The following is a 24,848-nucleotide window of genomic DNA, read 5'->3' as shown; positions in this document are numbered from 1 at the left end:
ATAATGTCCAATACTTGTTTATGAATCTGCCATGATGCACCATAGCATTGAGATAAATGCACAGGGGTGGTATGGACAATCTAACACACAAGACCTAAAACCTAATTGAGAATCAATGGGGTATTATCAAGAAGAATTTTAGGGACACTATACTCAAAAATTAAGAAGAGATGACTGCAACCAGAAGATGATGGGTAGTCTGGGATTCCATCACACTCAAAGACAATTCGCCACAGGGAAGTTTTAAGCATTAAATCAGGTTTGGTTACAGAATGACTAATATACATTATTTTTTGTTTTGTTAGTTGTTTTGTTTTGTTTGTTGTTTTTTGTTATGTTAGTTTTGAGATGCTGTTTCGTGGTTTTCCTGAACTGGAAGCCCAAAAATGAATATTTAAAATAGTGTTCAATGTGGATAGTGCATCTTTAATCTATGAAATTTTACTTTTTTTTAAAATAGAAAATGGATGTAAACACTTTTCAATGACATATCTATTTTCTTTTGGAAAAGAGAGGGATAACGCCCCCCTCTGGATGGAATTGTGCATTGGTTTCTGCCACTCAAACAGACCCATAGACTGAGGAACAGAAAATAAGCTCCTGAAATCAAACCACGGGACACCATATTGTCTTCATGTTCTGGAATCACTCTGTTTCTATATCATTTCTGTCTTTTTTGGGCCTATTTTATTAACTAAAGTAAATATAACCCCCACCCATCCATCTCAGGAATGATACCACACATTTCTTAAATTATGGTCAGACTTAGCTCCAGTTGTGGCTGTCGATAAGGTCTACCAAAGATTCCAAGGCACACTGCTATACCACACATTGTTTTATGAAACAACACACAGAAAACCCGCCCACCCTCGCAAACAAACAATAACATTATCTGAATAATAGGGCCTGGACATGTACATAAAAGGAAAATAAGCTGTTTCAGAGGGAACGTTCAACTTGTCAATATACCAAAAAAAAAAGCCTTAAAATAAACTTATTTTTTCTGTTTTCTAAAATCTCATATCTTTCATATCTTAACTTCAACTTCATTTCCACTTCCATTTAGCCATTGTGCCTCATATCTCTCTGAAATAAGATAAATATCTCCTAAAGCGTAGACTTTTTCTGCCTAAATGCATCTCTTAACATCACAGTGCTAAACAAATGACACGGAATATAATTTCCTCTAATATAGTCTCATGTTGGTGGTGTAGAGAAAGAATGTAACTCATTACCAACACTCTGTCACACGCCCTGACAACTACTGACTCCATTGTATAGACGAAAACAAGGAAGCAACTAAGAGTGTTGCTTCCTTATTGTCACCTATACAATGGAGAGTCAGTTACTAACGTATCACAGCTCACACACTTACTAGGTCAGCGTAATATGAACACACTAAATGGATGGAATGAATGTGCATAGACAAAACACTGGCAGCATTGCAATGTGGAGTAGAATTACTGGCGCTATTCTGCTGTCTACTCTGTATTCCAGGAAAACACTGACCCAGTATTCTTCAGTAAGAGGAAATCTGTGCAACAAGTTCACAGATTATGTGGCAATAGTTCCAATGAAAAGCAGGGAGAGTAAAAATAAGACAGACTGATATATTCATCAGATTAAAAGGTGCCGTCTTTCAGTGCTCCTTCATTCAGTTCCACGATAAGCTGAGTAACACTTGGACAATTAAGTCCAGATTCACATTTCATGAAAAATGTGGGGGAAACCATGTTCAGTCAGCACTTGTTGTTAAGCTTTTAAATGTCATGAAAATAATGTGTGATGGAAAGGAAGCATGCTGTCTTATAAGTTACCCCATGGAAAGAGACAGATTTTGGCTGTGAAATCTTACATGGCACACATAAATGGTTTTGTATCTGCTATGAAAACTATGTACTGTAGGGCCTATGTGCACAATTTTTTGCTAGCCCAAAGAGGAAATTCCATACGTTTTACGCAAGCTTACCTCTGCTGCCCATGGAGCTCCTGTTGAAGCAGACATACTGCATCTTATGCTCCCAGATGTCCACACTTTGCTCTAGCCTATATATTGATGTTGATTCCCTGCTCTAAATCAATGTTTCAAGAAGATCGTAGAAGAATGTATTTTTTGGTGCCTTCCGGCCTTTATTATTACAGGACAGTGGAGAACAGACAGGAAATGATTGGGAGAGAGTCAGAGAGAGATGGGGGATGGCCGGCAAAGGACCCCGGTCGGACTCAAACCAGGGTCCCCGGCCGTTGGCATGCAAGCCCAAATGTGGGGGGGGGGGGGGCGCTGCGCCACAGCGCCCCCTCTTTATTTTTCTATTAAATTAAAACTTAATTGTCCCTTAAAAGTAGCACTTCTTGGAAGAGAGTTCTTTTATGATGCCCTGGTGGTCCTCGTCCCTTGATGGTAGCTCCCAGGGAAGAGAGCCCAAATCCCTTTCGGGAGACTGAGCTCAGGTGTTCTGTTGGCCAAAGGGGTCTCCGGGAACGTTGCTTCGACCGGATCCAGCTCATGAAAATAATGTGTGATGGAAATGAAGCATGCTGTCTTAAAAGTTAGCTTGGCAGCAAAGAACAAGTGTCAGTTTCTGGTCGGTTTCCAAGTGGAAAACTGCTCTAAAACAATCCATGTCATACATTTCCGAGGTCAAGTTGTTAGCCACACACACACACACACACACACACACACACACACACACACACACACACACACACACACACACACACACACACACACACACACACACACACACACACACACACACACACACAGCTGACAGCTTTTACCAGGCCCGGGACAAAGTCATTTGAAAGTGCCCCCCAACCAATATAATGCAGACTAAAATCAGGTATAAACCACACTCTTTTCACATCTTAATGTAGGCTATTATAGTAAAACTATAATTCAATCTGCAGGTTTTTTGTGTTGAAACAAACACTTTAAATTGGTAAGCCTGCTAGAAGTGCATACCTGCTAAGCAAAAAAACTCTGCTGCTAGTGTTTTTTTCTAGTTTTGGCTGAGCTCTCTTTTCTATATCTCTGTGGGAACACAATTTCTGTTGCGAGCACTGGATTATTATATGTGGAGACCTCAGACCCAAACGTTTGCATACCACTGTGTGGTCAGTTACGACCACACTCCAGTGTTGTATAGGCACTGCTGTTTTAAGCCACATCCTCTTCACCTTAGTAATATCAACACTGTTTACCTTTTATACAATACAATACAACTTGTATGTATACAGTACAGTATCACAACTATGAAGTGGAATTCAAAGTGCTTTCAAAATACATACACATACACACATCCACATTCACACACCAGCTCTGGAGGCTGCCGCACGGCGCCAAGTGTCTGGGGTTCACGTGAGAAAGTGCACACACACATGCACACACGCAAATACAGAAGCAAAGATAACTATAAAAGTCCTTAAAAAAATTACGCTGAACTTTGCTGAACTCTCCAAAAAGAGTAATACAAGCAACTATCCTTCCAGGATACCATGGAATGCTGAACAAGCGTACACACACACACACACACACACACACACACACACACACACACACACACACACACACACACACACACACACACACACACACAGGTCAGCTGACAGCTTTTACCAGGCCCGGGACAAAGTCATTTGAAAGTGCCCCCCAACCAATATATATGTACAATGTAATGCGGACTAAATTCTGGGCCCCCTCTTTGGGCCCGGGACAGCAGACCCATTTCTCCCCTACACTCTCTCTAACACACACACACACACACACACACACACACACACACACACACACACACACACACACACACACATAGGGAGAGAGAGAGAGAGAGAGAGAGAAAACGACTGTAGGTGGTGTATAGTGTTTGGTGTACCAGTGCATGCTCAGCATGTTTCTGGCCACCCTTGCAACATGTTTCCGGTCACACAGAATATAAGACCAAAAGCCTCAGGCACCCAGACTTTTCACATCACAGGGGAATGCCCATGAACTCCGTGAGAAAGTGTGAACCAACTGAAAATGGAAGAGGCCTTTTTAGATGACAAAGATGGAGGGAAGGATATACCCAACTACAATTATACAAGTCATTTTACCAGGTCAAGGATAAGGATGCAAATTCCTGGGATGTTTCACACAGGTTTGTACGTGCAGTAGGCGCCTTATATATTTTTCAGTGCACACATCTATTTTTATTTATTGGGGGGATTAACAAGTCTTTATCTCATGTGCAGGTGAATTAACTAGTCTTTACCTCCTGTACAGGTGAATTAACTAGTCTTTACCTCCTGGAGAGGTGAATTAACTAGTCTTTACCTCCTGTACAGGTGAATTAACTAGTCTTTACCTCCTGTACAGGTGATATCTGTTGCAGAGTGGTCACAGGTGCTCTGGGGGTGCTGTGTATGCTGTTGCTCACTGTTGTCATAGTGCTGTCAGTGGAGAGATCACACCTGGATTCCACCTTCAGGAATTTGACATCTGAAAAAGACCTGTTGAGTTCTGATTTTGATAGTTTGAAGGTGGAGAGTGCGGCTGTGAAAAGTAGACTTTCTGATCTTGGTAAGTTTATAATTGATCATTGCTATTTTGCCTAATGCCAGTCCTATGACATTTGAAAATTGTACATTTGTCTCAATGAAAGCTTACAGGCTTTGATAAGTGATTGGCTAAGACTCACAGTACTTGAATTACTTGAACAGGGCAGAGTTTCCCAGTCTTTTTAAGGTGTCAACTGTGCATGTGTAACTGAGGTCATCCAGTCAGTGTTCCATTTCGGCATGGGAGGCACAGTACAATACCACTGAGCTAAATATCCAGACTGATACCGATACTGTATCAGATTTTGGGAGGGAGGTTTACTAACATTCTATGCCGACCTCTGCTATTGGCACTTCTATTACACTTCTTGCATGTATGCAAGTCTCAAAATGTCTGAACATAATACAAAGGAGAGCTATATTTGGCAGGACTTTCACTTGACTGGTAGCCTGACAAGCCAGATTTACTGTGAGATTAAATGTGAATATTTAGTCTGGCCCCAATCAATGACGCATCGGAAGATTGTTGATGGGATGTCGTCACTCCCTCAAAACCCTGTCCGCTTTGCATCCAAAGATTCAAAACAAATCTCCTGTGTTGTGATCAGTGATACGTACAGTATAGTGAGTCATTGGTTGTGATTGATCTGGCAGATTTGGGGCATTGCCCGAGGCTAGACCCACTCGCAGGCAAAAACAATTTTAGCAGCTGGCGGGTGGGGCTAGTTTACTAGGCTGCTTGACTGGGCCAGGGTACAACAATTGTCCTGGCTTTTCTAGTCTAGTGTATGCTTTTATTTTAGCATTGATGTCATACAAATCATTAATAGGTCTATTGTCTTCATCATTCTTCATGTAACAACACTGCTTCATGATGAGGCCAGTTAACAAGCTGATGATGTGTTTTAGAAGCTGGATTTACAATATAAGAATTGAAAATGACCTAGGCCTATGGGTTTCATCATCACTCCATGTTGATCAGCAACTCTCAAGAAAACAACATAAGGATTATGAACAGTAAAAGCATTCTCATTACATCTAGGCCTATATGGAACACATTTTCAGCTTTATTCTTACCGTTCTTGTTACGTGGTGAATCCATGGTATGGAATGGGAAATGAAACCACTGACCAGAATGAATCTGCTTTATGTTCCCAGAGAAGCATTTAAATGAGGGATGGATCTTTTTCCAGTCTTCTTTGTATTACATCTCTCATGACACAATGCAATGGAGGACTGCCAGGGATGACTGCTTGAGAAGGCAGGCTGACCTGGTCATCATAAACAACAGAGATGAGCAGGTTATTATGAATTCATTAACACATTGTCATTAATTGCTGTCGTGAAGTGATGTGTTCTGAAATATTTCCTTACAGGTTACACAGCATTGCACGTCATACCAAACTCAAAGTTGTTGAAATCAGACTCATTGATATTCTACTTGTTTGTTTTGTTTACTTGCTGTGCAGCAGTTCCTCACTGACCTTCAAAAAGAGTTCTGGATAGGGCTGACGGATTGCGATGGGACATGGAAATGGCTAGACGGCACACTCGTAAATCCTTCTACCACTTGGTGAGACGGAGTTAAACTACTGCAGCTGGTGTAGCCTCTTCGTGCAGATGGGGTCGCCGGCAGGCCTATTCACCATTTGCTGAAAATACTCAACTACACTACAACACTACAACATTGCTATGGCACTACCAAGAGCCTTAAGTAACAGATTAAGACATAGCCATTACAGTTTTGGTGACAGTAAGGTTATAACATATGCTCTGTGCTAAGGGGTTAATTGATAATGGCATAATTGAAGGTTTGATTTACATCCAGATGATGATGTATGTATGTATGGTCTTTCTTGACTTAGTGCTATTTCTCTGTACTGTAGGTGGGACAGTGGTCAACCAAACAGCTATGCTGGAAATGAAGACTGTGCTGAAATAAGGGTGCGTGGCTCTCTCACCAACTGGAATGATGACTTGTGCACCCGGGCACAACTTTGGGCATGTGAGAAAACTGATGTAGACATTTAATTTGTACTTTTTGCTGTTCATCTTCACTTGTACACTTCACTCTCTTTGCTATTCCATGTCAATGAAAGACCTGTTTTGTTATTTTTGTTTTTTTCCCCCAAAAAAATATATTTTAAAATGCTGTACAGTCTTATTGTGGAATAATTGACTATCAAAAGAATTATGTATGGAAAAGCAAAAAATATCAAAAGGCCTTAATGGTACAAAGATTTGAAATTCAAATGAAAGTTTAGGTATAGGCTTCATTCATGTAGGTGGAAGCACAACATATTAGCATTGTATCTGTTTATGGATGTGTGATCATAAAAGAAGTTTGTTGTCATCAGACAGTGTTGTGAGTTTGTCAAACCTGGCAACAACACCGTTGCCACCATCAAGACAATTCCCTCATCAGCTCAGACAATCCAGTCAATCATCCGCTAATTCCCTCAACCAATCAACCAATCAGCGCCCGGCCTCACCAGAGTACTAAGACTGTGACTCAATTATCACTAGCACCTGCAATCAAGCAATCACCCTGATCACATGTTCCACCTGTTGCTGTATTTAAACCTGAACTTTCATTCACCATGTGCAGATTCTTGATGATGTTTTGTTGAGCCGTATGCTATGCCAGTTTCAGTTCTTGACACCATTTTGGCCATTGTGCCGTGTTTGTTTTGTTCCTGAGTTCATAATTAAATCAAGTTTGCCGTGGAAAGATCTGCATTTGCGTCCATTCTTGGGAAACCATGACAGAAGAATCTGCCCACCTTATGGACGCAGCAAGCTATCCACTGCCACCCAATTCATCTGAGGAGATGCCCATACCTCCACTCCAACTGCTGGCGACCTCTGTAGCCTCGCTTAGTGCCACGGTAGAAGGACAACAGCGACAAATCTCCAAACTGGGAAACGCCATGGATGAGGTTATTCGACACCTTTCTTCTGCGAGTGTTGCATCGACTCCCAGCCCTCCTGTGCCACCTGCCCTGGCTCAAGCTCAACCTGCCCCGGATCCAGCTCAACCTGCCCCAGCTCCAGCTCAACCTTCCCCGGCTGAAGTTCAACCTGCCCTTCCTGGTTACCTCGCCCTGCCAGGTCACCCTGCCTCAGCTGTGAAGTTGCCTGAAGCCTACGGTGGAGAGCCCAATGGCTGCGAAGGTTTTCTTCTTCAGTGTAACCTGTACCTCGCTCACCATCCACAGATGCCAGACCAATCCAAGGTGGCAGCCGTCATCACTCGTCTGAAGGGAAAGGCCTTAGACTGGGCAACAGCTGTCTGGAGAGAAGGAGGTGATGTGACCACTTCCTATGCTCGTTTCATTGCTCTCTTCCGTGCAGTTTTTGAACACCCCATTGATGGCAAGGAGCGGAGTGAGAGACTGCTCAAGCTTTCTCAAGGCACCGGGACTGCAGCAGAATACGCCCTACAGTTCCGCACCCTGGCAGCAGCAAGTGGTTGGAACGATAAAGCCCTCATTGCACTATACCGCAGAGGATTGAGGGAGGATGTGCGAATGGAACTTGCTTGTCGCGACCAGGAGCTGACTCTGGATGCCCTCATCAACCTGTCCATCAACCTTGACTACCTTCTGCAGGAGAGGCGCAGAGGCAAACGTGCTTCCCCACTACCATTATCACTACCTACTTACCAGCAAGACCCTGACCCTGAACCGATGCAAGTAGGATCTGCACGTCTCACTCCCCAAGAACGCCGCCGCAGAATTGACCTAGGCCTCTGTCTGTACTGTGGTGACCCTACTCACCAAGTTGAGCTCTGTCCAAAGCGCCCTCAGCCTGGAGTGAGACGCCCCCAGCCTACCAATCCACACAAGGTAAAGCTACCTCCACCTTCTAAGCCCTTCCTTGTTCCTGTGACTGTACGCTTCGGTGAAAGATGTTTCTCTTTCTCAGCCTTGTTAGATTCAGGAGCAGCAGGCAATTTTGTCACACCAACCGTGGCTGAGGCCCTTCAACTGCCCCTCAACACTCTCTCACCACCAGTATCCATCCAGGCCCTAGATGGAGGACCAGTTGGTAATGGCACCATCTCACAAATCACCTCAATGGTACAGCTGACTGTCTACTCTGTGCATCATGAATCAATCAACTTCCTTGTCCTACCATCCATGCAGCACCCAGTAGTCCTTGGTCTCCCGTGGCTTCAAACCCATGACCCCGTAGTCTCTTGGAAAGGAGGTAACATACACTCTTGGTCACCTTTTGTCAAAATCATTGTCTGAAATACCCTTGTGCCTCCACCTCCATAGAGAGCCCAGACTCAGCTGTGATTCCGGAAATCCCCAACCAATACATGGACCTGGATGCTGTCTTCTCCAAGACCAGGGCAACTCACCTTCCTCCTCATCGTCCCTGGGATTGTGCGATCAACCTCCTGCCAGGTACTTCGCCTCCACGTAGCCGTGTGTATCCATTGTCTCCAACGGAAACCCAAGCCATGGAGGAGTACTTCCAAGAGGCACTGCAACAGGGTTTTATCCGTCCGTCCACCTCGCCGGCTGCATCAGGCTTCTTCTTTGTGGAGGAAAAAGATGGTGGATTGCGGCCCTGCATCGATTATCGGGGCCTCAATGCCATCACTGTGAAATACAGGTACCCACTCCCACTAGTACCTTCCGCCATCGAGCAGCTTAGAGGGGCATGCTACTACACCAAACTGGACCTACGGAGTGCCTACAACCTGGTTCGTATCCGAGAGGGAGATGAGTGGAAGACTGCCTTCAGCACAAGTACTGGCCACTATGAGTATCTGGTGATGAGCTACGGTCTGGTAAATGCACCTTCTGTCTTCCAGTCTTTTGTCAATGACATTCTCAGAGATATGATTGGGAAATATGTTGTAGCCTACATTGACGATATTTTAATATATTCCACCACACTAGCTCAACATTACCTACATGTCAGACAGGTACTCGCACGCCTCCTACATCACCAGTTATATGCAAAGCTTGAAAAGTGCCTCTTCCACCAGACTACCATCTCCTTCCTCGGATATGTGATCGGCCCAGATGGCGCTCGGATGGAGGACCAGAAAGTTGAAGCTGTCACTCAGTGGCCTGCCCCAAAGAACATCAAGGAGTTGCAGCGCTTCCTTGGATTCGCCAATTTCTATCGCCGGTTTATCCGGTCCTTCAGCTCGGTTGCGGCCCCCCTCACTGCTCTCCTAAAAGGCAAGCCACGCAGCCTCCAGTGGACCGATGCAGCTCAGGATGCCTTTACTGCACTCAAGCAACGCTTCAACACAGCACCGATTCTGAAGTTTCCTGATCCCACCAAACAATTTGTGGTCGAAGTGGATGCCTCAGATATGGGAGTAGGAGCAGTGTTGTCCCAGCGTCGAGGTGAACCACCAAAGCTGCACCCATGTGCCTTCTACTCACACAGATTGTCTCCAGCCGAACGCAATTACGATGTGGGGAATCGGGAGTTGCTGGCGGTGAAGATGGCCCTTGAGCAATGGAGACATTGGCTTGAGGGTGCCAAAGAACCATTTGTTGTCATCACTGATCATCGAAATCTGGAGTACATCCAAGCTGCCAAGAGGCTCAATGCAAGACAGGCCAGGTGGTCTCTATTCTTCTCCAGATTCGATTTCACAATAACCTACAGACCTGGATCCAAGAACGGCAAGGCTGATGCCTTGTCTCGAATACACACCATCTCTGAGCCTTTCCCAGTCCTGAAGCCCATCCTTCCACCCTCAATCATTGTTGCTCCGGTCCTCTGGAAAATTGACGCAGACATCCGACGAGAACAAAGAGGTGAGCCAACTCCTGCTACTTGCCCACCTGACAAAATGTATGTGCCTTCCACTGTTCGTGACAGGGTCATCGTCTGGTCTCACACCTCCTTGGCTTCGGGACATCCAGGGATTGAGAAGAGCATGGAACTCATCTCCAGGAAGTACTGGTGGCCCTCCATAGCACATGATGTCCAGAGGTATGTCAAATCTTGCTCAATCTGTACAACCACCAAGAGTCCACGTTGTCTTCCGCAAGGAAAGCTCATGCCCTTGCCTACTCCGAATCGTCCCTGGTCACACCTAGCCATAGACTTCCTTTCTGACCTGCCACCATCTAAGGGCTACACGGTCATACTCGTTGTGGTGGATAGGTTCTCCAAATCTAACCGCTTCATCCCATTCACAAGTATGCCCACTGCTCTCCAGGTCGCTGAAGCCCTCTTCAGTCAGGTTTTCCGACACTACGGAATTCCTGAGGATATAGTCTCGGACCGGGGCCCCCAGTTTACATCCCAGGTGTGGAGGGCTTTCATGAAGAAATTGGGAGTCACTGTGAGCCTCACCTCTGGCTACCATCCTGAAGCTAATGGTCAAGCTGAGAGGGCAATCCAAAACCTTGGGCGATTCCTGAGAACATACTGTCACCGCCGCCAGAATGACTGGGCAGAGTTCCTCCCATGGGCTGAGTATGCTCAAAACTCATTAATCCATTCAACAACAAAACTAACCCCATTTCAATGTGTTCTAGGATACCAGCCACCTCTCTGTCCCTGGGATCCCACCAAGTCTGACATCCCTGTCATTGATGATTGGTTCCGCCGAGCTGAGCGGGTCTGGGAGCTGACCCACCTCCAAATCAGCAGAGCAGTCCGGCAGCAAAAACTCCACTCTGACCGTCGCCGTGGGGATACCCCCGAGTATCAACCTGGCGACAGAGTCTGGCTTTCCACCAGGAACCTGAAACTGAAGCTGCCCTGTCGGAAACTCAGCCCTCGATTTGTGGGCCCATTCAAGGTGATCCGGAGGGTAAACCCAGTCACATACACGCTCCAACTCCCTGCTAACTACCGTGTCTCTCCATCTTTCCATGTCTCCCTCCTTAGGCCGCTGATTCCGGGTCCCATGGCTGATGCGGTCCCTGGTGGTACGCCGCCACCGGCGCTGGAGATCGATTGTTCCCCTGCCTACCAGGTGAGGGCGCTCCTGGATTCCAGACGCCGTCAAGGCCGCATGCAGTACCTGGTGGACTGGGAGGGATATGGGCCTGAAGACCAGAGCTGGGTCCCCTCTTCCGACATCCTAGACCGTACTCTCATTTCAGAATTCCACCAGTCTCATCCTGACAGGCCAGCACCTCGCCCAAGAGGTCGTCGCCCCCTTCGCCCCCTTCGCACGGCTGGAGCCGTGCCTCAGAGGGGGGGTACTGTGACAAACCTGGCAACAACACCGTTGCCACCATCAAGACAATTCCCTCATCAGCTCAGACAATCCAGTCAATCATCCGCTAATTCCCTCAACCAATCAGCGCCCGGCCTCACCAGAGTACTAAGACTGTGACTCAATTATCACTAGCACCTGCAATCAAGCAATCACCCTGATCACATGTTCCACCTGTTGCTGTATTTAAACCTGAACTTTCATTCACCATGTGCAGATTCTTGATGATGTTTTGTTGAGCCGTATGCTATGCCAGTTTCTGTTCTTGACACCATTTTGGCCATTGTGCCGTGTTTGTTTTGTTCCTGAGTTCATAATTAAATCAAGTTTGCCGTGGAAAGATCTGCATTTGCGTCCATTCTTGGGAAACCATGACAGTGAGTTTGTCACGTCAGTCTGGGTTCTCTGTAGTACGTCTTTAGTTTGTGCCCCCTGAATTGCTCCATTACACAAACTGCAGTATATGAAATAAAATAAAATTAAAAAAAAGATATTGAATTCTGACTTGATTTCTGAGTTCTTTTTGTTCAACATTCATGTACATTTCATTTGATTGTGTCAGACTGGAAATAAGAGCACAGTTGCAGATGTGGTTCAGACTTTTTACTTCAACAGAATCTTCAAGATGTCAACAAAGGAGTAGGTTCAGAAAACAAACTTAGGATGTCACGCATGAATTCACAACAAAAGTCAGGCTTGGTAATTTCAGAACTTAGCCAGTCTTCAAAAGGTAGAATAATCTTCACAAGCACAGTCCAGTATTCAGAGTTTACATGTAGTCCATGATCCAAGTACACAAAACAGGCAGCGTGACAATGATTTCCAAGAATGTGGGGTAGTAGAACATAAAGTGACCGCTGCGTCAGGAGGGCGTGCGTCCAGGGGGATTGTGACAGATTGAAGGAAGTGTGTGAACCGTCCAACAGAGGGAACTAAAATGTCAAACTTTTTTGCCTCTAAATTTCCACTTTTGTTTCTTCAGTTAAGTCAGACCTTGGTCCCCCTTGCCGCCTCTGCTGACCTCAGTGTATGGAGAGAGATTTCAGTACCCCTCCTCCCCTGTGTTGAACTCTCTCCATGAGATCATCCATAGAGTAACACTACACTCGACCGACTCAAATCTCATTTGCGCTTGGCACCTGGCTGTGAAATTATTAAAACATATGATGTCATGTATTTTGACAAACTGCTGATCTTCATGTGTTTTTATTTCCAAGCCTACATCTGAATTATAAAATGGTTCTTTGTGTGCACAATTCTTGTCCCATCTGCCCTATCAATCTGTCATTATAAATGTTATGGTTTTTTTCACACCTCTGGTATAGTGCTGACAGGGAGGGCCAAATTAATACTAGAATTCGTTCATTCATTCATTCATTCATTCATTCATTCATTCATTCATTCATTCATTCATTCATTAAACTCAGCCCAACTTCCCTACCTCATGTGACCGGTCATGACTTGTGTTATTGGAATCATGGTATTTGTGAAGCACAAACTAGCTCAGCATGCACTGCTTATGTCAATACTGCTGTAAAACTATAATGTGTGAGTAACCAAGTAAAAACCACTTCACTGAATTCATTGACGTCTTCCTGACACCTCCAAGACATGAAAAAACTTTACTGAGGATGCAGCAGCACGTGAGTGCAATGGCCTTTAACTTTAGGCCTATTTCAATAGCTACGAGTCACAGACCATGAGTGTTCTTCATGATAGTTTTCAGCTATAACAAGAGGCATAATGTTCTTCCTAAACACACCACATGCGTGTAGATTTAATTTTTGATTTTACTAAGACCTTTCCTTGAAGTGGCCTGTTTCCCGCCCGATTGGGCTGCTTATGGCCGTCTGGGGGGTGGGGGGGTGTGTCAGGTAAAAAGGGCATTTGGGTGGGATTTTTGGAACATTTGTGGCCATAGAAAACAATAGAATTTAATTCAAATTGGCTGGGATTTAGTGCTTCCAGGCGGGTTTTCAGTATTTTGTGGGCTGGAAATCATCAGTCTCATCTGGCAACTCTGTTCACAAGATTCAGCAAAAGACTCAAAAACACATCATGACCAGCACCTGGGCTAATGTCTCGTCTGCTTCTCTGACCACATGTCAACACCAGGCACTTAAGTCCAGTATCAAGTGAAATAGTGTGGTTATCAGTATGAGGACTTTCATCTTTGTGACCACCGTGAGAGTCACAATGGTGTTGAAGGCTGAGGTCAAGTTATTACATTCTCAATCTCTAGATACCTGATGAAGGGCGGGGGTGCAACTAGCCCAAGCCCAAGATTTTGATGCAAGAGATGATTATAAACAAGGTCACTGCACAAAATAAGTGTCATATGAGTATCTCTCTCTCTCTCTATCTGTCTCTCTCTCTCTCTCTTTCTCTCTCTCAAAATACACACAATTGTTTCTTAATAATTGATTAAAAATGCCACTGACCACTGTACTTTGGAAGATATATATTTATTATACAGTTTGTGTAAACAGTCAAAATTGTACAAAAACGGTGGTAACCCTTCAGGGTGACCAAGCATTCTCAGAATTCAGGATAAGCCTGCTACAACACAGGCTATCTGCCATAGCATAGGCGTACATACAAAAACAGGAGAATAAATACTGTCATGATTAAATAAACAAATAAATAATAATGCCTTTATAACATATGCCTTTGTACTAGCATTTTAATATCTTAAAATCTGGTTTGTTCAGATGCACATCAAATGAAATCACTTCAGTTGTTGATTGACTCCATCCAATGTGCTGATGTGGCTTGACTGGAAAAGCAGTCTTCAATCCTCTCTCAAGACTCAACATCTTCTGCTGTGAAAATGAAAAGATTTCCATTTAGGTGTATAGAATAAAGAAGAATAAAAGTCAAATAAATCAACAGCAACACACACCAAAATATGATTATTATTTTTGGAAAATTATTTCAAGGCCCACTTCGAATACCTTCAGGACCCACCCGTTGGGAACCACTGGCCTATGGAATAACAGCAGAAAAGGTGGAGAGAGAGAGAGAGAGAGAGAGAGAGAGAGAGAGAGAGAGAGAGAGAGAGAGAGAGAGAGAGAGAATCTCTCCAACTCTTTCAAGTTATAGGATAAAATCTGCATTAAACAGCAGACAGCATGCCAAAGCAGCAGCACTCACATGATGTCAGTGTCTTCACAGTGAGGAGTGGAAAGGCTTTCAGTCTCAGTGCATCCACAACCAGGCTCCACTCCAAGGCCTCGCAGACTCATTACTGTAGAGAAGAGAGAACGCAAACCAAAGGTACACCCTACATAAATTGCACAATCTACAATTATACACTAGGTGCAATAAATTAATGTTGTCGTGGTGACTTGAGGTTAACTTACTCAGGTTCAGCTCTATTTTCATGGTGGCAAACACCGCTGTAAAAACTACAAAAACCATCTGGTTCATGTTCATTTCTGCTACTAAATTATTTTTTCTAAGGCTAAATATCTACTGTCAAGGTCGAGTAGTCCCAGCTTTTTTTAGTTGCAATGTTTGTATGCTGGTGCAGTTGATCGTGTTTCTTTCCCGAGCTCCTCTGAGGGGTTGAGGTTTGAATGTGCCGCTGAGCAGCCACAGGGGTCCTTTTAAGAGTGAGCCCGCAGCTTCAAGTCAAGCTGGAGTTTCGCAATCGTGAAATCTGGAAAACTCTGGACTGACGTCAGCAAAGATTCAGCCTAAGCCTCAGAGTTAACATATTGCTCATTTCTATATTTTTTACATTTACACGTGCTATATTTTTGCATGACATTTTTTTTCTTGGTCACACATGCTTGCATCACTTGTTACCTTCTCATTAAGGCTTTTACATTATTGTCTGCATTCATTTTATGACTTGTATAATTTGTAATAAATGCAAAAGTATATACACATGGCAATTATTATTATTGTTATTACTATTATATTGTTATTACTGTTATATTGTTATCATTGTTGTTGTTGTTGTTTTGTTGTTATTGCTACAATAAGTACAGTATAACTGTTGTTATCATTATCATTATATTGCCAGGAGAAAGATTATATGGCCAAACACAAATATTTAGTCGATCAAAGACACATTAATCTATTATCAGAGGCAGTCTTGGTGGATACGACACCAGATGCATGTACTCATTTATCTTTTGGCAGACAGCGAAACATGAACAAGTCCAATCCTGTCTTTCCCCTGCCTTTCACATCCCTGCACATTCTCTCACTTATTCAGAGCAGACTCATTTGATTGTGTTACAATAATTGAAGTCAGTAGCTTTTGTTCTATATATTCATTTATTGATTTCAGTGCATTACAATTGTTTTTCATCCCCTGTGTGTCTTAAAAATGCCTGTAAATATGCAATCACAGGGCCCTGCTGTGGCCTAACGGTAGGGCACTGCGTTACAACACTGGCGACCAATTCTTGTGGAGTTCAATTCTGGCCTGGGTCATTTACCAATCCTTCCCTGTCTCTCTTTATTTTTTCTGCATTCATTTTAGTTTAGTTTAGTTTAGTTTATTTGGTTTATTTCAACAGGGACCATGTGCAAAGTGCATTAGTTGAAAGAAGCCATGCATGACAATAGAAGTAAAATAAAAGCATGGATGCTATAATTTAGTAGGCATATTAAGCACTGGGAACTTACTGAAAATGATAGGCCAACATGAAGGTAATAGGCCTATATTTTGAATTTTTCCACCCATTGGGCATTTCTCAAAACTAGTGCACACACTTCCAAGTGCATCAGCCTAATTAGGCACGCCCAGTGATTGGGTACTCTTTATTAGTCACGCCCAGTGATTGGATACTTCGCAGAGTTCACCAAAGAGTATCCAATCATTGGGCGTGACTAATTAGGCTAATACACTTGGAAGTGGGCGCACTAGAGTTTTGTGAAATGGCCATTGTGTAATGACTGAGTGGTTGTGCTCTTACAGTGCTAATGTGTGTTGATTGCAAAGGGACATTTTGTTTTTGTCTCATGTGTTTGGCACGAGCCTATTGCCAGGGCTTGACATTAACTTTTTTGCTTGCTGGCCATTGTGGCTAGTGGTTATCCCGAGTCACTAGCCATTCAGCTATTCTACTTCTACTTCTTTTTTCATGACACTGTACAGCTAACCTCAGAAGATTGGGTGCTGCAAGAAAATGAGTCGACAGCTTTCTACGTGGGAAGAAATCAAACAAATGGAAACTAAGTAACTGAGCTCTTTCTTGAACTTAAATAAAACATTTGATATACACAAGGGGCAAGGTGCAGAATATGGCTATTGTGATATGTCATTCAATAGAATAAGTAGCCTGCCAAATTGGCTAGTGACACAAGAAACTATTACCAGCCACAGCCAAGTTTTACCAGCATCTGGCCAAATGTTAAATGTCTGGTTTAACTATAAGCCACTTATGTTGACTAGCTGAAATGTCCAAATCTCTGGTCGAAAGTCATACTTAGAGTGTGTAGATGTGTAGATGTGTAGACGTCTGTTTAGATGTGAGGTCACTATTGCATTTTGTTTCCTGTATTATAGTGTTGTCTTGAAAACAAAGCACTGCACGACACCAATATGTGACATCTAATAATCTAATGCCAGTACAAGGCATTCAACCAGGGTCACACATGCACTCTTCTTTACACTGGCTAAGAGTTGAGGATAAACCATTGATTGTTCTATTCTACATCAATGGGATACACTTACTGTAAGGTGTCTTCATTGACTTCAACATGGGCAATTGTAAATAATTAACCCCTCTAACACCCACATTTATAATGCAAAGTCTGCAACGACAGGGGCATTTGTACCCCAAGCTAAAACTACCCTATAGCTAACAGTGGAACACAGAGCTATCACTGGATGGAACAGCAGTTTTTGCATTTTCAGCATGATTTTCCTCTGAATCGGTATAATACAGGACCAATGTTTTTTTTGATACAAGACAAAGGAGGTATTACAAAGTCTATTACAAAGCCCATTTCTGATCTAAACTCAATTAAAACTCAGTTTTTCTTTTATCGTACGGCAGCATAGGCAGACCAGGTTGGTTATGTAAATGGACAAAGACCTGAGTGGTAAATATAAAACTAAGTATATTTTGCACCCCCTCCCTCCTCTCTCTGTCTCTCTCACAGAGAGAGAGAGAGAGAGAGAGAGAGAGAGAGAGAGAGAGAGAGAGAGAGAGAGAGAGAGAGAGAGAGAGAGAGGGGGAGAGAGAGAGAGAAAGAGAGAGAGAGAGAGAGAGAGAGAGAGGGGGGAGAGAGATACAGAGAGATGTAGAGAGAGAGAGAGTAATCTGTAAGAAAATACAAAGCCAAATTACCAGCCCAGGCCTGATATGAGGTCAGAAGGAGCACTCTGTGTTTGGTCTGAGATTACATCCAAATTTGTGGCTTTATTATGTTTCATAGCAAAACATGAAAATGTATATAAACAACAACAACAACAACAAATCCATGTGCATTGACTGTGTTTCCATTACAAAAAAGTTAAGGAAAGGACAACAGTTTAACAGTTTTTTTTTTTTTTTTTTTAGGACAAAATGATGCCAGCATAGCCATCTGAGTCTTTCCTCATATGACCAACAGAGGGAGCATCTCACTGCAAATCACTGATTCTTGAGAAAGTGGCTAAAACAGGTTGTAATGTTGACAGAAAAAAACAAAGTGAATTACAAAATGATATGGTATATCCTCGTAGACTAAGGTCTTGGCTTTTCAGAAATGCACAAGGCCAATCTCCCCATTATGTATTTTTTTCAGAAATCAGGCTTTTCTCCGATCATACCTTGTTTTTTTCAACACCGTCAGACACAATTAAAAGTTATTAAAATTGTATTGATTTGGTTGCATATGTATCTGGAGTTTTTAAGTGATTATGTGTATTTTTTGGTTCACACATATGCCTTTAAATGTTGAAAATTCACTTTTGTTCTATTTCAATACTGTTTCATGTGTTCTAATTTTAAAATATGTACCGTCATACGATGCTTACTTAACGCCTAAATGCAACAAACAATTTTTTGTAATTTCACAAATATTCGTGTAGGCTTAAATTGGCTATTACTTTGATATTTCAACAACTCCTAAGGAAAATGTTGTAAGCACATTCCTTTAAAATGTCCAAAACTCCTTCTTACGGTGGTGACTTAAGAACTGACGGTGGTGACAGTAATCTGAGAGTGGTGAAAGTGGCCTAATTAGTACCTGCATTTAGCAAAATAAATAGCCCTCTCAAGTCAATGGCATCTTGCATAAACACTTTATTTTTGTGTGTGCACAGTATGAGCATGTGTTTTTACGTCATTAGTTAGAATATCTAGGAAGTAAGCCACTGGTTGTTGAAAATGTGGTAAAAACAGCTTTTAAGTTGTTCAAATCCAAAATATAGAGGTATAATCATAGATGTAGGTCTTGGCTGTGCAGGGAATGCATTGGCCAAGCTCCCCATGTTTAACATTTTTCATAAAATGGGCTCTTTCTTGTTTTGTCAACAGCGGCAGACAGAATTAGAAGTAAAAATACATGTTTACTGTATTAAAGTGAATTACTTTAACAATTCAACATAACTGTAGATACTTATTGTATGCATATTCTTAAAACATGTCAAAAACACGTAAAACATGTGTTTTTTGGTGAACTCCATCAGATGTCACCACCGTCAGGTTTTCTGACAAAAAAACCTCCAAATGCACCTCAGTGGTGGCTAGAGTATCATTTTGGATCACAATTATTACTAACATGCCTAGTAATGTTTCATTAACCAGCACAATTTAGTAAAATATGGAACAACATGATGAGCAGAACAAAATCTGACGGTGGTGACATCTGACGGTGTGAGACAAAAAAACACTCTTTTAAATATTATGCATTGTTTGTTCACATTAGCCATTTAATTTTCGCTCTGTTTCTTGGGTGCTTCATACCTTTTCTGAAAAAAATTATATTTATTAACATTAATGTAATACAATACTATTAAAACCCCCGACGGTGTTGACAGTTTATGGTTGGGACAGTACCAGTGTCCAAACAAATTAACAAATTGAGGACAAAATAATAAACTTACAGGAGCTTCAGTGATGGTGAAGTAGGCAGTAGAGCTAAAGGTTCGAAAAGGGGTCCTCAGTAATGATAATTACCTTGTGCATACCTGATTTTATTGTCTTTTAGAAAAAATCTGACGGTGGTGACCAATATGCTGGACACATTTTGAGCAATCAGTAAATAATAGTAAATATTGTTTTACATCCACTATGTGCACATCTGTAGAACCACTTTAATATGGTCTTCCACATCATGGTGATATTGTTCAATTCTGTTAGTGATTTTTGTATTTTAAGTCAATTGAAATGATGATGCCAGTCCTTGGGACAGGCGTTTTTACAGGGTGTGGACAGGTTTATAGCCATGAAAAGTAATAAAATTACACTTAAATATTTCAAACAACTGTGTATTCGTGTGACAGACCCCTTGGCCATTACCTGGGTTCATTTTGTTTGTGAAAATTTAGTTGATTTTCAACAGAATTAATATTTTACTGCAGGGACATGTTTTTGCCAAACTTTCAAGAATCAGTGACATATAAGCTCTCAAATACTAAGCTCTAAAGGCAACCACATTGCATCACAAAGTGAATTAAAAATCTTGTCTTAATATTGGCAAACAGTTGACATCAGATGGTACAAGAAGTATGCAATGCTATAAGTTACTGACAATAAAACAGTTGGACAACATGTAGGCCTGTTATGATGCCCCGTCATTCTTATTTGGCTATGGTTGAAGTCAGGACTTACAACTAAGAACATTTCGAGTTGTTGTTCAGGGAAGTACACTGGATGGACTCACCAGGCTGGGTTTATACCAGTCTTGTCTCAATTGGTTGATGATTGTCCTTGTTCAGGACAAACACATCTCCACTATTACAGGGAAATGTGTTAATGTATGAGCCATAGGCTACATGTTTCACATTGACTGGAGTGCATTCACAAGGCACACTTGAAATACAGTGTGTCAAGACTTTCGTGCGGTCTTTTTAAAGTACTGCTATTTAGACAGTTTCTTCAATTGATTCTGTCTTCACTAATCACATTGTCTGTTCACAGTGTTGAAACAGGCAGAGTTTATGTTGTCAACATAGAGTTCATGTCTGAAGTGAGGGGAGATAATAAAATTAGGGATACATCACAAAGGTAATATGATATGTATTGTCTGATGCATATCCTGTTATACTCATCAATTACTGCACCTATATTAATTTGAGCATGACTCGCCTGCATAAAATGTTGGCAATGACCTTTTTAACCCATCGAGCGCTTGGGTCCAGGCAAATCTCCCTACCACTATCTTGGGTGGCTCTGTCGCCGGCGGGCCTATTCACTATTTGCTGAAAATTCTCAACTACATCATAACAACATTGCTATGACATTACAGAGAGCCTTAAGACTATTGCAATTTTGGTGACAGTAAGGTTATAACATATGCTCTACCCTAAGGGGTTAATTGCTGGCTTTTCCTGACTCATATGTCTCTTGAAGGAAGGATATTGGTCAACTGAACAGCTGTGCTGGAAATTGAGACATTTTCAAGACAATGCACTTAATTTTCACTTTTTGCTGTTCATGTTCACTTGTACACTTCACTGTCTTTGCTATTGTCAATGAAAGTCAATGAAAGACTATTTGTTGTTGTTTTATATTCTTTTTTGTTATCTCATTGAAGAATCGTTGACCATTAACAAAATGATGGAGAAGCAAAAGTAAAACCAAATAATTAATGGTACAAAGCTGTTGAAATTGGGAACTGAAACGAAAGTTTAAGTATAGTTCATGGAGGTGGAAGCACAAGATTATGGATGTTTATGATAATGTAGGAAGTTTGTTGCTATCAGACAGTGTTGTGAGTTTGTCATGGCACCCGTATCTCTCTGTGTAGCCTAATACTTCTTCGGTTTGTAGCCCTTTGTCCTGCTCTGCTGTAGAAATATATGTTTGTGCCACCTGAATTGCTCCATTACACAAACTGCCATATATAAAATAAAAACCAGATATTCAATTCCGACTTGTTTTCAATATTATTGTACATTTCATTGAAAGAAGTGTGTGAACCGTCCAGCAGAGGGAACTAAAATGCCAAACTCTATTTGTCTTCTCTAAATTTCCACTTTTGTTTCTTCAGTTAAGTCAGATCTTGGTCCTCATTGCCGCCTCTGCTGACCTCGTGTATGGAGAGAGATTTCAGTCCCTCTCCTCCCCAGTGTTGAACTCTCTCCATGAGATCATTCATACAGTAACACTATACTCCCCTGACTCAAATCTCATTTGCTCTTGGCATCAGGGGCGTCAGCTGACCTAATGTTATAAAGGGGTACAGTAAGGCATCGAGAGATAATGCGAGTGTAACTTTTTTTAGTTATTTATTTTAAAAAGCTTGTAAATTGATTATATTATTGCAAGTAGTGCATGTGCGCTATTTTGTGCGCATTCTGTAGATTACTGTATGTCAGGGGTGGGGAACCGTTTTCATTAGAGGGGCCACTTCAAATTCAAGGGCCGTAAAAGTCCTCCGAGGGCTGTGACACAAAACAAAATTTCTCCCTGCACTTAAGGCCTATATTGATGGCAGCCACCTTTAAAACAGACCCCACCTTCTCATTGAAATTATATCGGGGGACATGATAAAATGGCTTCAAGGGCCGCAAATGGCCCTCGAGACATAGGTTTCCCACCCTCGCTCTGCTAAACTTGAGCTAAATTCCAAGGCAGCAAGGTTTTTTTTTTGTTGTGAAACTCATACCGGGGCACATGCCCCTGTAAAATAGGTCTGGCGACGCCCCTGCTTATTAAAATGTGCTATGACGTGCATTTTGACATACTCAAACTGCTAATCTTAATGTGATTTGCTTTTCAAGCCTAAATCTGAAAGTGTAAAATCATTCTTTGCATGCACAAGTCTTGTCCCATCTGCCCAGTCAGTCTGTCATCATGAATGTTTTGATGTTTTTTTCATACCCCTGGTGTAGTGCAGGGAGGGCCAATACTTGAATTCATTCATTCATTCATTCATTCATTCATTCATTCATTCATTCATTCATTCACTAAACTCAGTCCAACTTCCCTACCCTCATGTGACCAGTCATGACTTGTGTTATTGGAATCATGGTATTTGTGAAGCACAAACTAACCCGGCATGCACTGCTTATGTCAATACTGCTGTAAAACTACAATGCGTGAGTAACCAAGTAAAAACCACCTAACTGAATTCATTGACGTCTTCCTGACACCTTCAAGACATGAACAAGTGTGAAGACTATATTTCCTTTTTGGGAAGTTTGATTTCACTTTGACCTTTCCTTTGCAGTGGCCTTCTTCCGCTATATCTTACTTCCTGATTTTGCATCACATTAGTACATTCTCGAGAGAGGCAGGTCACACTTAAAACAGGCAACAGACAGCTTTCCTAAACCGCGAGGCAGAGTGTGACCAACCGTCCCCATGGCCCTCTATGAAAACACCTCTCATGGACAGCACTCTCAGACTCAAACCTCAGAGCAAAGACACAACAGACGCCACAAAGGTAAAACAAACAAAGATCCTATCACATTTACTCATCTCTGGTAAAACTGAGAAACCCTAAGATATTGATAAACCATGATGTAGTGCATATTCTTTCCCTCATGGGGTCCACTCACCAACAACGTACAGTAAAGGTCATAGTAGGACTACTTCATGGTAATGTTTTTAATGGCAATTTTTAAACTGTTGCTTTTAATTGACTAACAAATCTATGTAACATATCCCCATAAATGCATCAAAAATAATGTACGATCATTTTGATTATTTAAGAGTACACACTATACGTCATCTTGGCAGTGAGTTTTTTGCTGCTCTGTGTCCTGCAAGCATCTCTGAATGTCTACTTCCGGCATGCTGGTGAGTTTTGGCATTTCTTTTTTATAAAGCATTAAAAAAGGTAAAATACTAGGCAATATCTAGCTTGTGTGTTCATATAGTGTTTTTAGCTTTTTGTTTGTCTTGTCATAAGATATATCAAAAGCAATATTTTGTTCCAGGGAAATCTTGTCCAACTGGTTGGCTGCATTTTGGCTCTAGCTGTTACTATATCTCAAACGAGCACAAGAACTGGACAGAGAGTCGAGAGGCGTGCCAGAAAATGGATGCCGAACTGATGATCATAAGCAGCCCAGAGGAGCAGGTGGGACATCCACATCCCCATTTTGGAAAATAAGTTACATTTTATTCCTCATTTTGTTGAATTAACTTTTTGCTCTGTCAAAGGAATTGCTGAAAGCCCTCTCTACGTGTACACGTACGTGGATTGGCCTCAGCTATAATGGAAAGGGCTGGATATGGGTAGATGGTTCACCACTGACCACTGGGTGAGATATGAACTGAATTGTGAAATATAGAATAAATATAAATTGACCAGATGACCTTATACTTCTGCTACCAATACATGTGTACATTTCCTCTTCCTATATCATCTCTACGTACTATCCCTGTCTATAGGTACTGGTTGGCCGGAGAGCCCAACAATTATCAAGGGATAGTTGAAAACTGTGCTGATAGTCGACCTGGGCATACATCACTGGAAAGCTGGAATGATGCAAGATGTGAATATGAATCTCGCTGGATATGCAAGAGAACTGGCTAGATCGATATTCTGATAGCCTATCATAATTAATGGTGTACTGTAAAAACATACATGGTTTGTTGTACTCTGTTATCACATCTTGTTTAATTTTGCTTTCGTGTGATGTTATCAATCATTAATAAATATATTCAATTGAGGTAACACTTTATAATAATGTCTACTTAGTAAATAATTGACAACATTGAACATTAACAAATGTTTGTAAAAGACTAGGAAATGTTAACAAAGGCCTATTCACGGGCCCTCTCACCCCTGCTAACATGTTAACAGGGCAAGTACAGGGAGAGGGGTTTCATACTCATCCTGAGGCCAGGAAACAAACACAGCATTTATTAGGCCCCTCACTGACTAAAAGGTATTCAAACATGGATAAAACAATACATGGACATTGAAATGGTATGTGTGAGATTTGGGGCAATATGCACAAGCTTTCAGTAGC

General features: G+C 42.0%; 2 protein-coding genes across 3 annotated transcripts; both read left to right on the top strand.

Moving 5' to 3' along the window:
- The first annotated feature begins 3,995 nt into the window (after positions 1–3,995).
- Positions 3,996–6,815, top strand: LOC134466455 (C-type lectin domain family 4 member E-like). The gene is made up of 5 exons (XM_063220355.1): positions 3,996–4,139; positions 4,358–4,561; positions 5,698–5,840; positions 6,009–6,112; positions 6,426–6,815. Exons 1-5 carry the CDS (start codon positions 4,022–4,024, stop codon positions 6,568–6,570), a joined length of 714 nt encoding a protein of 237 aa, XP_063076425.1. The 5' UTR covers positions 3,996–4,021; the 3' UTR covers positions 6,571–6,815.
- Positions 6,816–23,178: 16,363 nt separating this feature from the next.
- LOC134466453 (CD209 antigen-like protein A) lies at positions 23,179–24,541 on the top strand. Of its 2 annotated transcripts, none has more exons than XM_063220351.1 (5): positions 23,179–23,311; positions 23,581–23,667; positions 23,808–23,950; positions 24,034–24,134; positions 24,265–24,541. In XM_063220351.1, exons 1-5 carry the CDS (start codon positions 23,230–23,232, stop codon positions 24,407–24,409), a joined length of 558 nt encoding a protein of 185 aa, XP_063076421.1. In that variant the 5' UTR covers positions 23,179–23,229; the 3' UTR covers positions 24,410–24,541. The 2 variants fall into 2 exon arrangements, with proteins under 2 accessions (XP_063076421.1, XP_063076422.1); XM_063220352.1 differs by having other exon boundaries at positions 23,185–23,311; positions 23,608–23,667.
- Positions 24,542–24,848: the final 307 nt, after the last annotated feature.

Source organism: Engraulis encrasicolus, chromosome 16, assembly GCF_034702125.1.
Source record: "Engraulis encrasicolus isolate BLACKSEA-1 chromosome 16, IST_EnEncr_1.0, whole genome shotgun sequence".
Taxonomy (NCBI): Eukaryota; Metazoa; Chordata; class Actinopteri; order Clupeiformes; family Engraulidae; genus Engraulis; species Engraulis encrasicolus.
Note: the sequence above shows the minus strand (reverse complement) of the source record. Positions and strands in the feature narration are given on the sequence as shown.

Excerpts from the sequence above, each read along its gene's own strand:
- LOC134466455 (XM_063220355.1), top strand. The coding sequence starts at position 4,022 with ATGGAAGAGGCCTTTTTAGATGACAAAGATGGAGGGAAGGATATACCC. Across the intron at positions 4,562-5,697 it reads AAGTAGACTTTCTGATCTTG|AGAAGCATTTAAATGAGGGA; the intron begins GTAAGTTTATAA and ends TTATGTTCCCAG. Across the intron at positions 5,841-6,008 it reads TAAACAACAGAGATGAGCAG|CAGTTCCTCACTGACCTTCA; the intron begins GTTATTATGAAT and ends CTTGCTGTGCAG.
- LOC134466453 (XM_063220351.1), top strand. The coding sequence starts at position 23,230 with ATGGCCCTCTATGAAAACACCTCTCATGGACAGCACTCTCAGACTCAA. Across the intron at positions 23,668-23,807 it reads TGTCTACTTCCGGCATGCTG|GGAAATCTTGTCCAACTGGT; the intron begins GTGAGTTTTGGC and ends ATTTTGTTCCAG. Across the intron at positions 24,135-24,264 it reads GGTTCACCACTGACCACTGG|GTACTGGTTGGCCGGAGAGC; the intron begins GTGAGATATGAA and ends CCCTGTCTATAG.